General features: G+C 39.2%; 2 protein-coding genes across 2 annotated transcripts in view; one reads left to right on the forward strand and one right to left on the reverse strand.

The window, feature by feature from the left end:
- Positions 1 to 16,501, reverse strand: part of EXOC5 (exocyst complex component 5) — a 63,212-nt gene extending 46,711 nt beyond the window's left edge. The window contains exon 1 of the mRNA XM_040641877.1: positions 16,358 to 16,501. Within this exon, the coding sequence (XP_040497811.1) occupies positions 16,358 to 16,384 (27 nt within the window). The 5' untranslated portion in view covers positions 16,385 to 16,501. The remainder of the gene's footprint in view (positions 1 to 16,357) is intronic.
- Positions 16,502 to 16,707: 206 nt separating this feature from the next.
- The window catches only part of AP5M1 (adaptor related protein complex 5 subunit mu 1), a 30,518-nt gene continuing 29,356 nt past the window's right edge, over positions 16,708 to 17,869 (forward strand). Inside the window, exon 1 of the mRNA XM_040641880.1 lies at positions 16,708 to 17,125. Coding sequence (XP_040497814.1) covers positions 17,052 to 17,125 — 74 coding nt within the window. The 5' untranslated portion in view covers positions 16,708 to 17,051. The remainder of the gene's footprint in view (positions 17,126 to 17,869) is intronic.

The raw sequence follows: 17,869 nt of genomic DNA on the forward strand, positions 1-17,869 counted from the left end.
CCTCTCTCGCTGGCTGTCTCTATCTCTGTCGAATAAATAAATAAAATCTTTAAAAAAAATAGGGGCACCTGGGTGGCACAGCGGTTAAGCGTCTGCCTTCGGCTCAGGGCGTGATCCCGGCGTTCTGGGATCGAGCCCCACATCAGGCTCCTCCACTAGGAGCCTGCTTCTTTCTCTCCCACTCCCCCTGCTTGTGTTCCCTCTCTCGCTGGCTGTCTCTATCTCTGTCGAATAAATAAATAAAAAATCTTTAAAAAAAAAAAATCTTTAAAAAAAATAAAAAATAAAAATAAAAAAAATAAAAAACTGTAACCTCTAGAAACACACAGCCTAATAGGGGAAAGATTACAAATAAAGAATGCAATCGTATGGGATAAATAAAGTTAAGAACATGTGCAAACTTTATTATTAACACTGCTGAGTAAGTTGTCACTTCAACAGGTAGTTAGACAATAGAAATGTGATATTTATTAATTCAGCAAATTTTGCTGAGCAACTGCTATATGCTGAGCGTAGTGGTAAGCACTAAGAATATAGATGTTAATTCAATAGACAGCGTTCCTGCAAGGCCTCATAGAAATTATCTTTTAGGTAAGGATGCCAACATTAAACAAGTACAGACATAACTAGTTATAACTGTAAGTGTAAGCGAAAGCAAAGTCCTGGATCTAAGACTATACAATGGGAACAGACATCATGGGAAGACAGTAAGGGATAGAAGACTGGCAAGAAGTAGGCATTACATCAGGCAAACTTTCTGAAGACCTAACACTTAAGCTGAGACTAGAATAAAGAAGAAAAAATCAGCCAGACAATAATGGAACAAATATTTTTCCTGACCATTAGGGGTAGATAGAACTTCATCTATTAGAGGATCTGGGAAGTAAGACGGACTAGATCACAAGAACCACATCTGGAGGAACATGAGAGATGACAATTAAGGCCAACAGATAATAATCTTGTTCTTTTTTATCATCATCATTATCATCATCATCATCATCATCTCATTATCATCATCACCACCACCACCACACTGGGACTTGAAAGAATCATTCACCAGTCTGATGTGAGAGGAAGAATGAGAGGATGAATTTCAGTCAGACTAAGAATAGCCATCATGATAAGAACAGGAAGATGTACCAACAAGAATAACATCTCACATGAATACTTTACATGTATTACCTCATTTACTACTCTCTTCATGAGACCTGTAAGGAAGGTCCTACTTTATCTACACTTTATGATGAGGAAACTAAGATTAAGAGAGGTTAATTACTTAACCAAGGTAACACAAGCTGAGTTGAGATTTAAATCATTCTGTTCTACTGCTATGTAAAACTGTTCCTTTAGGTTCCTTGTACCTAAAGTTAGATGGTAAGGATAACAGGTGAAGCTAAAAAGGTAAAAACTGCCACATGAAGGCATATGCACATCACTGATCGTGTCTTTTAAATTTTCTACTTATATTTATAAATATTCTAATCATATGACACACTAATAATGCAAACCAATAAGTTTATCAGACAACTGATACACTGTCTATGCCTATCTGTAGATAGAATCCAATATCAACTTTCAAACTGGTTCATATTTTATAAGAAAACCTTTATGACTGTTAAAATCACTAATTGCTAAAAGAAAAAAGTAAACATCAAGTAGCAAGAACACAAAACAACGGAAATAGGTATTAAAAAAATTTAAAGGCTTAACATTTACTATAAAAGTCTCATTCATAGTAGTCAAATAACTGAAAAATAGGAGTCATATTAATGCAGTTTCTCTCATAAGATTTCCATTATAGGAAAGCTATCTCATAGGATGAATGCATAGAAAGTAAACAATATTGTTAGCTACTTTAAAAAAAAAAATCAGTTTATCCATGTGCTGACATGTTTGAGAATTAAGTCCTAAGGGTAAATTAGATATCCCACAAAGGAAAAATTTTGGCCCTCTGAAATATAATTAACTCATTTAGCAAACATACCACCTTTTAAATAATCATACCTCTTCTCTGTCTACTTCATTTCTGCTGAGACAAAAGTTAGTGTATGTCTAACAATTCTTAATTTACATATATAAATTGGGAAACATTGACTCAAGATAAAGGAATTTATGTTTAGAGCTACTCAGAACTTTAGAAACTGAGCTACTTAGAAACTTAACAAAATCTGATAAGCATATGAAATACTCCTAAATAATGATGAAATGTTGACAATAGCTAATTTTTAAGTGATTACTATGTGCCTAACACCTTACATACTTAATCTCATTTAATACTTACAAGTTTATGAGGTAGGTTTTATCAATATTGATTCATTTTATACCTATGGAATTGTGTGATACAAAAAGGTTATTTAATCCAAGGTCACAAAGATTTATCTGATTTCGGAGGTCCAAATTTTCACTTCTGGTAAAATCCAGAGCCTTTTCTTTAAAAGAGGCTAAATTAATTTAGGAAGTAGTCAGCTCTTCCAAAAGTCCACAATATTCCCATAAATAACTTTACATAGTAATCATGGTCCTTTTCCCTATCACTTTTTACACATGCACACTTATGTAAATACTTAATAATCGTAGTTCTCATGTGTTATTAATTTCACTTATTATTCAGTGGTTGCAATTTTCAACTTTCAAATTTCACTGAAATTTACACTTTTCGTTAATTTCAATATATCAGTTTTACTAAATGATGTATGTCCAAAAATGTATACATCAACAGACAAATATTACTGACATGGTAAAAAATAAGCATTTTTTTCATATGAAATATTTCAATTTTCTCAAAATACAATATTCCTTCATTTAACAAGTATTCATGGAGAGCCTACTTCTTGTTACTGACTATTCAAGGCAGGAGAAAAATCTCTGCCCCTGTGGATGTCATGAAAGGGAGTGACAGACAAATGAACAGATACATGATAAATAAGAAGTATGAAGAAAACTAAAGAGGATACAGAGTGATGGATTAAAGTAGTTATTTTGGTAGAAGTGATCGGGGAAGGCCTCTCTAAGAAAATAAATTTTGAACAAAGACCTGAATGCAGCTAAGGAATAAGCCATGTAGGAAAGCAATGTTCAAGTACAGAGAACAAACTTAGTATGTGATCAATGACAAGAGGCCAGTGTGACTAGAGCAAAGGGGAGAATAGTTGTAGATGAGGAACAGAAGAGGTAGTGAGAGTCCAGAGCTTGTATCAAGGTCCTGTAGGATGTCCTATGATATACTTCCAGCTATTTATTGAAGAAAAGGCCAGGTTCCTGGAAGGGAGGACTCTGTAATATGCTAGCAAATACATGCAGAAATGATTCTACTCTTCCTTCCCTCCAAAAGAGTTAAAGGGGAACACTCAAACATTTTGAGGTCTGTTGTATACAAGGTCCTAGGTAATACTGATACTTGATTGACTCCAAGTATGATGAACTCAAGAGAGTGAGGACATATAGAAACCAAATAATAAACAGATTCCTAGCCAAGATCCAATGGATCCATTGGCCCAACTACTGGACATTTCCCCAGTCTGCAAACATGTAACAGTGATAGACACACTTGATGGCTGATCTAACTGTCACATGGGGTCCTTGGTCTATAGAGTAAGAGCTTTTATAGTGGGGAAGTCCAAAAAGTCTCTGAAATTGCCTCTACTAAATGTAGTAAATCAAGTGGAATGGCAAAATTTAATGCCACTCTTAAAGCTCTAAAACAAGGATCAGCAATTTTTTTCTTAAGGAGCCAGACAGTAAGTATTTTAGGCCTATAAGCCATATAGTCTTTCTTACAACCATTCAACTCTGTAGCCACAGTACAAATGTAGCCATAGACAATTAGTAAACAAAAGGGCATGCTGTATACCAATAAAACTTTAAAAACAGGCATCTACCCCATGGGCTATAAGTTTGCCAACCCCTTATCTAAAGAATGCTGGTTATGTTCCCCATTACTTTTTCATTTAATTCATTAGTCTGGGTCTTATAGAAACCAGACAAATCCTAGAAGGTGATTATCCCCAAATCAACCAAAAAGTAGCCCATTACATCTGTCATGCCAGATGTAGTATCTCCCAGCCTCATGGTATATGGCCAATGATTTGGCAAATACATTATTTTCTATCCCTATTAAAAAAGAGGACCAGACAGTTCAGTCACATAGAACTGACAATGATATACATTAATAGTTTTGCTTCAAGACCGTGTGAACTCTCCTACCTCTATTATAATATAATCTGTACCATTTGGACATTCTGTAGAACATCTTACTGATCCATCATACATAACATAACTCAAAAGACTGGTATATACTATACAAAGATTCAGGGGCACACTGAATCAGTAAAATTTTAAGGTAGTCAGGGGCATGTCAAGACATCTCACCCGAAGTAAAGGACAATTATTGTACCTTGCACCTTCTACCACAAGAAAGGACCCACAACACCTGATAGGCCTTTCCAGGTTCTGGATGCACAGCACACATGCTCTGGCACATATATCAAGTGACACAAAAGCAGGAAAGGGCTCTGCACAAGTGGGGGCCAGAAAACCAACCCTGCTGTCTAGGCCATACAACTTCACCGACCCCATAGTATTAAAGGAATCAGTGTTTACTAAAGTACTAAAGGTATCAGTACTGGAAAACAATGTCAAGTGCAGTTGTGGCAAGCCCCAGTAGGATAATCACAACACAGATCGCTGGATAATAAAGCAAGATCATACCATCTATAGCAGAGAATTATAGACCTTTCGAGAAATAACTCCCGGTGTGCTACTGGATCCTGGTAGAGATAGCACACCTAAACACACGGCATGAAGTGAACATGTATCCAGAACTATGCAGCATGAGCTGGGTTCTAACAGACTCACCAGATTATTATGTCAAGTGGACCAAGGAACTATTCATCTTAAGATGGATGTGGTAAATGCAGAATCAAACACGAACAGAACAAGAAAGCAAACTGCTTAAGCAGAAAGTCCAAACTCCCAGGACTTCTACCACTATTGTGCTAGCATCCCTCCTTCAATTAACATGTATAGCTCTATGGGGGATCTCTTACAACCAGCTGATGGAGAAGGAAAAAGCCTGAGCTTGGCTTGTGAAGAGCTGGCTAGGTATGCAGGTATCAACTAAAAATGGATAGCAGCTGCAATTAAAACCTCACTCGGACAGCAGCTGCAATTAAAACCTCACTCAGGTGGCCTTGAAATTCAGTGGCAAGAAAAAATCCTCTCAACAGGCAAAGCTTTGGGAAATACAACTGGTCATCAACTTGGGTGGACAGAGAATGGACCTTAGGTTAGAATATATATGGATTCAAAGGCAATGGCAAAGGGCCTGGCTATGAGAGAAGAAAGATTAGAAGACTGAGGATGGAGGAATCTGGGATAGAGGTATGTGGATGGATACATGTAAGTGGGCAGAGAGTGTGAAGATCTTTGTATCACATGTTAACACCACCAGAGGACATCTACCATGAAGAAGAATCAAGCAACCAAGTAGACAAAATGACTCTGCCAGCTGACATCAGCCAGCCTTTGCCCAGCATTAGCACCCTGGGGACATGAACAGAGAGAACACAGTAGAGAGAAAACACGGCCCCAACAGCATGAGGTCCTACTTACCAAAGCTGATCCAGTTATTGTCAAAGCTCAGTATCTAGCCTAACAATAACAGAGACCAACTCTGAGCCCCTGAAACAGCCACATCCTTCAAGTAGACTAATCAACCATGTGGTGGCATGCTGATTACATCAGTTCCTTTCCATTCTAGATGAGTAATTCATTCTGACAGGAATAGAAACATTTGAGTTGGGTATGCCTCTCCTCAGAGGGAGTGTTGTTTCTATGGCACTGGATCCCACATATCACATCAGCCCAAAGGACCCATTTTACAGCAAAGGAGGTGACCAGGGATCCACTGGTCATATCACAAATCATACCACCCAAAAGCTACTAGTCCAATAGGGCACTGGAACAGCCTGCTGAAGGCATAGCTGAAGTGCCAGTTCAGAGACAGTAACTATAAAGATGGAGCACTATTCTCCAAGATGCAGTATATATTCTGAATTTGAAACCTTTATATGATGTCGTGTTCCCACAGGAAAAACACGAGTCTGAGAACAAAGCACAAAAGCTTAAGTGGTCCTGCTTATAATAACTCTCAATTTGTGCTTGCTACTCCTATAATTTCGGGGTCTAGACGGTTAGAAGTCTTCATCTCCGGGGCGCCTGGGTGGCACAGCGGTTAAGCGTCTGCCTTCGGCTCAGGGCGTGATCCTAGCGTTATGGGATCGAGCCCCACATCAGGCTCTTCCGCTATGAGCCTGCTTCTTCCTCTCCCACTCCCCCTGCTTGTGTTCCCTCTCTCACTGGCTGTCTCTATCTCTGTCGAATGAATAAATAAATAAAATCTTTAAAAAAAAAAAAAAGAAGTCTTCATCTCCAAAGGCAAAGATCTCCTCACCTGGGGATATAATAAGAGTCCCATTAAACAGTAACTACGAGTGCTATCTGGGCACTTTGGCTGCTTATAGCCAGTGGATAAAGACAAGAAGAGGAGTGACCATCTTTGGCAGAGGCAACTGATTCTAATCAGGAGGTAGGGCTGCTATTACACAATAGGTGCAGGAACAACATTTGTGATACACAGATCTCTTCATGGAGATCTCTTGGTACTCTTTTCACCAATTCTGAAAGCACACAAACAAGCATAGCAACCCTGGCCTAAGAAGGGTATGGTAACCAGTAGCCACCACGAGAGGCAGAAGACATTAGCTGAAGGTAAGAGGGTATTAGAATGGAGAATAGAGAAGAGATGCAGAGACTAAAGAAATGAGTATCAGTAGTAACCTGAAACGAGCCATAATAGTGGGAGCCATAAGTTCATCCCACTAACCTTCTAATTTTCCTCCCAACTGGAATGCCACAGGAGCTGCTCCCCAGATGTATATGAAAAAGTGGAGTCTAGTGGCACGGGAGTGGTCTGTGGTGGACATATTAATATGTCATCCAGAGCTCCCTTGTTCTAGCAGCTGGCAGTGCTGTGCTATCAGCAGAGAGCCTTCAGCCGACAGTATTTTCAGGGATCACCTCAGCTGCAGAGAACCAATTCACTCAATGTCATACCTTTCCCAGTGTGATCTAACAATACCTAAGGTAGAGATATAAAGGCCTGACCACTTTGGTCCAAAGCAGGACAACTCTGACAGTTCATTTTTGTTCCAGAACTCCCCACTGGGGCCAATAACACTGTCACTGGGCCAGCCCTGTAGCTCTATTTCTCCATAGGCCCAATCTTGCATCCTTACCCTGCCCCTTCACAGATATTCACCCCCAAGGGTACCTCCTAGTAAATATTCCTGCACATTAAACTCTGTCTCAAAGCCTGCTTTTCAGAGAACTCAACCTGCAACACTGCAGTAGTCGAGAGATAATGATAATTGTTCAGACAAAAGTGACAGCGGTGAAGGTGCTAAGGAATGATCAGGTTCATGACATTTTAAAGGATGTATTCATACAAATTGCTGGATTGGATGTGGGGAGAATTTTAAAAAGGAAATCATGATTACCCATGGAGGATTGCAGCCTGAACAACTGTGCGAATGGTGGGTGGTGTCATTTACCGAGATTGGAAAGAGATGGAAAGAGGGAGTAAGGAAACAAGTTCTGTTTTGCATATGAACCTGTTGTGGATGTCTATTCGATATATGGTAAGTGAAAACGTAGAACACATAATCAGAAAAATAATTTTGTATTACAGGGATGAAACTAGAGCTAGATGTAATTTTAGAGGTATTTAAAATCTCAAAACTAGATGACATCTAGGAAAGAGAAGAACATGTCAACAACATTCAGACAGACGGAGAAAAAGGATCCAACAAAAGAGACAAAGGAGGAGGGACCAGTAGAAGAAGGAGGAAAAATCAGGAGAACAGTGTCCTGGAAGCAAAGTACAGGTTTTATCCTCAAAGGCAACTGAATTATCGCAAGAGTTTAAGATAAATCAGCTACTACTCTCAATGGAATGAAAGCTCCAAAAAGGCAAAAAGCAAAACAAAACAAAACCTTTCTCCTTATAAAACCAAATAAATTCCAATAACTTGCTCTCTAATACTTAACCTTGCTGCAAAGGCATTTACAATAAGAAAGATAGCCAAGCTAACAGATTCTAAGACTTCCAAATGATCAAGTTACCCCAAAGGATTCTCGAAGATACCTATAAACAATTCCCAAAAAAATCTTTTAGAATTTCACAAACCTGATGAACTTATATCCTTACCTTCTATTCTACTACAGTAATTAAAAGCAAAAATTGCCCCAACAACAAAAACCTCAGAAGTAAGCACTATAGACTAAAATAGTATCATGTTAAGTTCAACTTTACATAATTGATTATTGTGTCAGTCTGTTAAACTGATTTCATATTTTTTACAAATGCTAGCAACTCTAAGGAAAACAGGCGGTTGTGGTCATTTCTATTAAAAATTAAGACATCAAGCCCTTCGACAGAAACATAAATCCATATTTAACATTGTTTCTTTGACAAAACTAAACTTTTATATTTTCTTATAGCATCTTTCCTAAAAATAGATTCAATGCAATGTGTTACAACCACCCACAAACTAAAAAAAACTGTAATATTTTCCTCTAGCCTAGGTAAAAAAAATAAGGCTCAGAGGATTTCAGAAAGAAGTAGCTCTGGGTCCTATGAAACCAACTAACCCATGGGTTCACAAGTACTACCTATAAAGTATTTTTCTCAAATTTACTGTGCATACCACTGCCAAACTAACCTAAAACACTGCTTTCTTTTAGTCAGAAACCTCCCGATGCAATTCCTAAGCTACCCTTTAAGGTTCTTATCTTACACTTCCTACCCAATTTCTTTTACCCACAAAAAAAACAGCCACACTACCATCAGCCTATTCAGTCTTCTCTTCACATCCATGCTACTTCCGTTTCCTTACCTGTGGCCAGGTAACTCATCCCACAAGGATACTCTTTCTCTTCCAACAATCTAAACACCTTTTTATATTTACTCAAAGCCCAGCTCAATTCCCATTTCCTTCTTGAAGAGTTCCTTCCCTACATGACCTCCCCTGATTTTTTCACTCTTAAACCCCTATAAGGCTTAAAAATTCAAATCTCAACACAGAACAATCAATATACTACTGTCATTTTTGTCATTTGTTTTATAACTTCTTAAGTTTCACTCTTCTCCACATTTAAATTGAAACCAAGGGTAGCATCTGTCATACACTTCTCTTGCTTTCCAACTGTGGTCAACAGAATAATGTTGAGCACCACAGATGCACAGAACGTCAAAACACTTGCTAGTTTGGGCCATGGCCAAATCCCCTGCAGAGGATCTTGAAAAATCAAGCCTTGATCCATACATCCAAAACCAAAAAGGCAGTACTACCACCCCACACTACAAAAATAAAGAACACGCATTCTCAATTTTGGAAAACTCAAAATTTTAATAAAAACCAAATATGAACCTTATGGAATTCTGGCACTGGAACTAAATGAATTTTATTTAGCTTCTCCTTTTAACCTCATTTGATTTGGTTTTCACGAAACTGTGTGTTTTATGGGGGATTAACAGCTGAACTACATTTAATGAGTATTGATTTTTTTCTTTAAAGCACTATAAACTGTTTCATTTTGTGTCAGACTGGGAAAGTGGAAAGGTAAGAAGATAAAGCACATTAAGACACTTAAATGCAACTAAGGCAAACTTTGCAAAAGTAAGTTTGAAGATTTTATTTGTTAGAGAGAGATCGAGCACGAGAGAGAGAGAGAGAGAGAATGAGAAGAGCGGGTGCACAAGTTGGGTGAGGGGCAGAGGGAGAAGGAGGCTCTCTGCTGAGCAGGGAGCCGGACGCGGGGCTCGATCCCAGGGCTCCGGGATCATGACCTGAGCCGAAGGCAGATGCTTCACTGACTGAGCCACCCAGGCGCCCCTATTTTAAAGTCAATTTTAACATTCAATATTAAAGGGGATGCCAGCTCTTTAAACTATGATAAAATTAGCCAATTAATCATATTAGAATTGTTTTGAGGATGATTAAATGGTGGTACTTTAGAATTTTATGAAATATTTTATATTCTCTTATGTAAAATCTCTCTTCAGAGTAGACTACATCTCACTTCCGACAGTAAAGTAATATCTGATTTCTATGCCCCAAAGAGAGAGGTAACAGAATGTTAAGGTATTTATTTTATACCAGTCTCAAAAGAACCACGGACTCATCTCTGTTCCACGTCACATCTGCAAAGCTAGAGGGGTGCCTGGGTGGCTCAGTAGGTTAAGTATCTGACTCTTGATTTCGGCTCAGGTGATGATCTCAGGGTCTTGGGATCAAGCCCCACTTCAGACTCTGTGCTGAGCATGGAGTCAGCTTGTCCCTCCCCTCTGCTCCACACCCTCCCCCCCCCCCCCCCCCCCGCTCATTCTCTCTCTAATGAGTAACATCTTTAAAAAAAATTTTTTTTAAGCTAGAATGGCCATTAAATATCATCTTACTCTAGTCCCTTCATCTCATTTTTATATATAAGAAACTGAAGCAATGAAATTTAAGTCTTGTCAAGGTATTAAACCACTATTCTGATCATGAGAGGCTATAGACTCCAGGAAACAATCTGAGTGTTTGGAGGGGGGAGGAATGGGCTAGCTCGGTGATGGGTATTAAGGACGGCACTATTGCATGGAGTACTGGGTGTTATATGCAAACAATGAATCATGGAACACTACATCAAAAACTAATGATGTACTGTAGGGTGACTAACATAATAAGATAAATAAATAAATAAACACACTAGTATCCTAACCAGAGATTTTTCCACTCTATTATAGTGTCTTTTAAAATTATACAAACACCATGAAAATTATCACCTGAAGTATCTAACAAAATCTTACATTAGCATTTCAAATCAAATTAAATATATTTACAAATTTACACGTTAAATATATTTACACACACTTAACGAATGCCTCCGGGATCAAATTAAGCAAATGGATCCAAAGAATCGCTCACTTAAAAAAAAAATTATTATAGATTTATTCATTTTAGAAAGAGAGCACAAGTGAGGGGGGGGGCAAAGGGAGAGGGAGAGCAAGAATCCCAAGCAGACTCCCTGCTAAGCACAGAGCCCACCACCCTAGCTGAAGTCAAGAGTTGGAAGCCCAGGCACCCTGGAATCATTCACTTTTTTGATTCATTATATCCTTAGTAAGCAAAGATGTATACTATACACATGATAAAGTTAACTACATTCTGTTATTACTGTTTTCATATTTCAATTCCAAGAAAAGAAAATAGCATCAGAAAAGTTAGCACAAATTTTTAAAATATCTTTTATATATAAACTTTTAAACTATGTACCACTCAACTCCTGAGCACACCAGGGACTCAGTATTTTACACTAATTACACACACACAGTCAACAAATGATCCCCAACTTAAAGACTTGCTCATTTCAAAAGTTCACTGCCAGGTTGGTTTGACTAGAGAATTCAGACTACAAAATACTTAAAATGTAAACCCATTACTCTTCAAGCAACCGCCTCAACCTCCACCATTCTAATGAGAGTGGTAGAAGCCTACTAAATCTTGGTGTAGATAAGGAGTTGATCAGCGCCTGTTCCAATCATTTATTGCTACATAATAACCACTCCAATAAATCAGTGGTTTTAAATAAGAATGATGATTACTTTGTTTACAATTCTGCTATTTGGGAAGGGCTCAGCAGGGAAATCTCATCTCTGTTCCATGTCACATCTGCTGAAGCAGTTCAACTTGGGGCCAGAAGACCTACTTTCAAGCTAACAAGTTGATGTTGACTGTAGGCTGAGTTCAGTCAGCTGAAAGCCTGGATTCTTCTATGGACTATGAAGCATAGCTGCTGGGTTCTAAGAGGGAGAATCAAAAGAAGGTCAAGCATATTGCCTTTTATGACCTAACCTTGGAAATCACATAAGCAACACTTGTGATACAGTTATAGGCCTGCCTATTCTCCCTTATTCAAGAAGGGAGCATGGGCCCTACCTCTCTATGGGAGGAATGTCAACATCATATTATAGGATAGCAGATCTGTAGCCATCCTGAAAAACACAACCTTCCACAATGCCTTTTTATAATTCTCTCCTACTGTAATCTCCTACCCTAAGAATTATTTCCTACTAGTCTCCTTTGAAGGCTTTTTCTCCCTGACCTATTCTCTTAAAATCCCCACACATCTGGTGTCTGAAATGAAGTACTGAGACTAGTGGTAGTGCTGAGAGAACACAGTTCTTTTCCTTTCACTCCCCCAACTAGGTTTTTAACTTAAACCATCTCTTTTAAGTACTTCAGATGACTTCTGCCCTAGTACTCAATAAACGTTTGCTGAATGAACGCATTTTCTCAAATACATTATAATTAATTAACTGGTAGCCAGGTTCCACACACAATTATCTAACAGCTAATATGGCTAAAACAAGTAGAATTTCAGCAACTAAAAGGAAATGGGGTGGTCCTCACTCATATATCTCATGTTCATTAATATATATTTAGCTAGTTAATTGAACAAGAGAGATCTCTTTTCAGTAACTGTTTAAATACTTCTGTAACTTAGTTTGAAAATCCAAGAAACATAAATGTATTTGTGTGCAAAAATGTGTTCTTGGCTATTTAAATTCTAATCTGGAGGTCAAACAACCGTTGTTACCATAGTCAAATTACCTGACCTCAAATACGATTATCAAGGCGCCTACATTTACAGGAAAGAAAACACTTAAATTCCTAAACCTGGCATTTCGGACCTCCACAATTAAACCCCAATTTATCTTACATGGAATTCCTCTTCTTCATGCATGCTATATTCCAACCAAAGTGGAACTCTTCCCTTGCCTCAAGGATCTACACTTACTTCCCTTTGTATCTTGGATTTTATTGTCTGCTTTATTCAAAAGTCCCTCCCCCCAGTTGCACAAACTCAAATCTAACAGATCCTTAATAGATCATTCAAATACCACTTCCTAATCCTTTCCCACTTCTAGAGGTAATCTTCCCATTCTCTCAACTCCTATAGTACTTTATCTTTGACACCATTTATAACTTTATTTCAAGTGTACACAGTTATATATCTTTATTCTTTCCCCATATTTAATAATAAGGGCAGGTTCTATACGTAACGCAACATTGTCCAAAGTACATTTCATGGAATTCACAAAATTAACCAGCAGTAGAAAATACAACAGTCTCATGGTCAACTAGTTTGGGAAATAAACTTCTCAGAACCTTTAATACACTAAGGTATGTTGTAACTCTCTAACAAAGTATGCCCATTTCCAAAACTTATTTGGCCTCTAAACCATTCTGGGTTTTTTGCAGCACATTTCATGGTATTACTATTTCTATGGCATGCCTTTGAGACATGCAGTCTCATTAATCTTGGCACCTTATCTTGAACTTAATAGGTATTCAACAAATATTTGTTGAATGAATGGCTAATTGACCGTGGTTAACAAAGAACTCTACCATAAAGGCAGCCTACCCAAAAAGAAGACTCCAAGAATGACAGGAGAGAAAAATAGCAAGTGAGAGGGGAGTACAATGTCCTTAGTAGTGCAGTAAGAGAAGAGAGGAATACTTTTGACAACAGAAGAATTTACTACTTTTTAGATGCAGGGAAAATAATCTAAACCACATAGGAATGCCTGTTTACAACGTCCATCCTGAGGTAATCATTCAGAATCACTGGAGATAGAACCTTTCAGAAAATTTGTCAACAACGGCTGAAACTATGAAGGTACTCTTGTCAATTTCCAGGATATACACTATCAAAGTAACTGAATCATCTATTACTAAAGCATTTCTGCCAACTGAAGAAATATCCTGGAGTTTGATTTTGTTGTATAAGGAGGTTTATGTTATAAAAGGAAGTCTCATAGGATCAACAATAAGATTTTAAAAGAAGTAGAGTCAACACTTATGAAATTTCATGGATTCGAAGCATAATTTTGTATTGATTTAACCTCTTTTTTCAAAGAGTAAATGAAAGCAGAATTCAACTTAATCATGCATTAAAACCAGGATGTATAAAAACAAAATATCCTGACTACATCCTGACCTCTGTTTCCTACAGTTCTCCAACTGTGACTAAGAAAGGGAAGAGAAAAAGACACTCCCTGACATGTCCTACAATCTAGATCCTACGGTAGTAACAACAGGAAATGGCAGCGATGACTGAGGTTTGTTTTTTGTTTTCCTCCTCACTCTAAAGCAAAGACCAACTTTTCACTTAGGGATGAAACCTAATCCAAGAATAGAGTCTAGGTTGAAAAGATAAATACACTTCTTAATTGTAACTATTAACATTTAATTATAACTTTTACCATAATAGGCTTTTAATTTTGATGAAGCAACAAGAGAAGGTCACATGAATTAAGATCTATAAGCATGTTTAAGGTCGCCCTGTAAACCCTTTGGCCACAGGACTGGTCTGTCTCTCATCCCTGATCAGTTAAGTGAATACTACCAGCTATACATAATAACAAGCCACTCAGCTAAGTTAAACCCTAATTTGGTTCAACTACTTTATTAGATAGCATGACCCTAGAAAGCAAATATATATTTATTTCTTAAAAAAATAATAAAATAAACAAAATATATATGTATATATACATATGTATATGTATGTATATGTATTTATCTCCTCCCCTTTACCCTGGGGAGAAGCGGGGGGGGGGGTTGGGGGGGGCAGAAATCAAATTTCAATAAAGTTAGGTGGACTCATGTGGTCAAACATTTAAAGAAAAACAGACATAATATAGTCTGAGATACAGCTGGGAATGTCAAGCAGGATTTATTAAGTCACAGGTTAATGCCTTATGACCAGTGTAAGAAAATATTCAGTTTTCTATTAATAGCTGGCTAGTCACGTATTTCATTTAGCAAATTAAAGATCTGAACTTCATAAACAGTTTTCTACCATTATAAGATCTGAAAGATAAAACAAGGAATTACAGAACTATGTAGTATCTTGCCCAGAAACACACAGTAAAAGCTTTTAACAAAAGAGTGTCTCCCTGCTCCTGCACCAATCAATAAACAGATGGGACAATTTTGGAATTAGAAAAAGTTAATGCAGTATACCTCCCAACACCACATCTGAGAGCATACAATTAATATTTCCAAATTCTTTCTTGTAATTATAATCCTTCACTCACAAATTACTACTTATTAGTTACTATAACAATGGTATATGCTACTCCTCTCAACAAAAGCATTATCTATCCAAGAGCTGACGGGAACCCAAAATACAGTAACAGTAATAAATGAAAAGTTCCCAATTGTTGTAAAAACTGTGGCATTCAAATTTTAAGCCAAAAAAAACTGGTGACTCTTAAGCAGAAAAAGAATCCAATCTTTACTTGTGGAGAAATTCTCTATTGTCAACCGTAGTCTTCTCACTTTTGCTATTCAATTTGAAACACAAGCACACACAAAAAGGGTCTTTGCTTCCTTTTTCTTCACCTCTCTGTTTTCATTTCTTTCACAAAAAGAGATCTTTCATATATTTCATTGTTTGGTGGTTCAGTTAGAACTGTCCTATTTATCTCAAACATCACAGCTTCTTCTTACATTGAATTTTACTAAATTAAATTTTAAGTTTTAGAGAGTGAAAACGCTCAAGGAAACAAGTTTGAATATTCATTGTCTCAGGCGCTAAGGATTCTCTAGCTTGCCGTTAGGTGGTTTTAATATACATTTAAATTCCTTGAGACCCGAACATAAATGTTAATTTCCAGTTTCGCCTCCCCCTTCAGTCTGAAGCGCTAAGTAGGCCTTTATTGTCCTAAAACACACTTCGGCCTTTACGAATGTAAAGGAAAACTGACAGGCACCTGAGTGCCACTTGTAACGTTTACTAACGGAATAATTTTAATTACTCAACAGCAAGAAGCCCCCAGTCGTCTCAATCTCAGGTGGTCCCCTTAGAATATTACGCGAGGATCCAAGCGACAAGACGGGGTTCGCCCAACCTGGGGCTGCTGGCTCCTCTCTCCGCGCCCTGAGTCAGCCTTTCCCACTTCTCATCCCGAGTACATCTTCCAACCCCTAAAGCTCCGAGACTCCCCTCCAGCCCTGCGGACAAAACCAACCCTCCTCCTTTCGGACTCCAGGTTCCCTTCCCTGCCCATCTCCCCACCCGGGTCCCCAAGCCACCCCTCCCCACTCACGCTCCGCCCCGCGCCGCCGGACTGCCACCCCACCCCTCGCCTTTCGCACCTTTCCTCTCTGGACTGTGTCCGCTCCGCCGCCCGCCCACCTCGCTGCCCGCACCCCCGGCCTGCCACTCTCCCAAGAGCCGCCGGACTCACCTCGAAGAGCTCAGCCGTCGTAGCCATCCCGCCCGGCTGAGAGGCTCGCCTCGCACTGGAAGCCGTCTCCTCTTCACATGCTGCGCCTCAGCGGCGCCGCGCACAGGTCCCCACTCGGCTCGCCAGCTCTGGCTCTGGGCCGCCGCGGACTCCCCACTCCCCACAGAGCCCAGGCTGGGCGGGAGGGCGGCCATGAAACGAAGCCGCAAACGCCTGTCAGCTGTCCTCTGGCGCCGCCCGCGCCGCTCCCATTTCACCGCCTCGTACGCCGGAAGTGGAGCTGCGCGCTCCGGTTGGCTGTCGGGGGCGAAGAGGGAAGCCTGCAGCCGGCGAACGGCAGAGAGACTTGTCGCTGGGCCTGTGAGGAACCATGATCCTTGCGGGCCACCGTCCCGGAAGTGGACCTTAGAGGAAGAAAGTACGGGGGTTCCTGGGGAGGAATGCTTCTCGGCATTCTAGGTGAGGATTCATAGAACTTTTGTGGCATGTGTTGACAGGAGGGACTCAGAGGTTTTAGTAACTTCTCCTGAAGGAGCCAGCGTCTCTGCTGAGCCCATCCTGTTTGTGGTGGGGCAGAAGGTGGCCCAGGTTGGGTGAGCCTCGCGTCTTCTGGTAGGAGCCCGTCTGAGAAAGCCGGTCTGCGTCCTTTTTCCGTGGCGACCTCAGGGATGAGCTGATGCTTTAGTGGCTTGTCATGGCCCAGCGGGCAGTGTGGCTCATTAGCCACGAGCCGGGAACTCCACTTTGTGGCACCGTCAGATTCTCCAGGTAAATGCAGTTTGAATTCTCAGGGGTGATGGATCGGAGGGATGGATGATGTACTGTAGTTTTGGGATGTGTCTTTGTCTGCCGCCTTGGGCAAGTTACTTAACCTCTGTTTCATCTGTTAAATGGAAATTTTAACGTCGCTACTTAATAGTATTGTGAGAATTAAATGTGTTGATATTTGGCACATATTAAGCATTATGTGTTTTTCAATATTAGTATTATTGTATCTTAAAATTAACTTCACCTGCTTAGGATTGAGATGGAGATGACCAAAGGAGAGGAAAGGAAAATTATTGAGCACTAAACATGTTTCAGATTTTTCTACATTCGTAATGAAGGTCATTCACAGACATTTTAGCTCATTCTTCTGGAAAATCTTTGCTGAGCAGTTAAAGACTCATTTTCATATTATGTTTCATTCTTAAACACTTTTAGATGGGTTACTTTAAAGTTCCTGATTTTTTTAAGAAAACTGGAAAAGTACAAAAAAAATCGTATTCACTTTTTCTTAGATGGTGTAAGCTGATCTGACTCCACTTTTATCAAAATAGCTCTCTGATGAGAATTATACAGTAACTCATTGTAAAATGTAAGTGGCAGTTCTGTAATCTGTATCGCTTTTTATTCTTAGTGGCTATTGACTGTTCTTTCTTGCCAACATATTTATTCTTCCCTGAGGAAAGTTCTGTAGGGATGTAGCATAGCTCTGCATTGACATTGAGGCAGATAAAGATGAGTGTGGTT

Source organism: Ursus maritimus, unplaced genomic scaffold (genome assembly GCF_017311325.1).
Source record: "Ursus maritimus isolate PB19 unplaced genomic scaffold, ASM1731132v1 scaffold_25, whole genome shotgun sequence".
Lineage (NCBI taxonomy): Eukaryota > Metazoa > Chordata > Mammalia > Carnivora > Ursidae > Ursus > Ursus maritimus.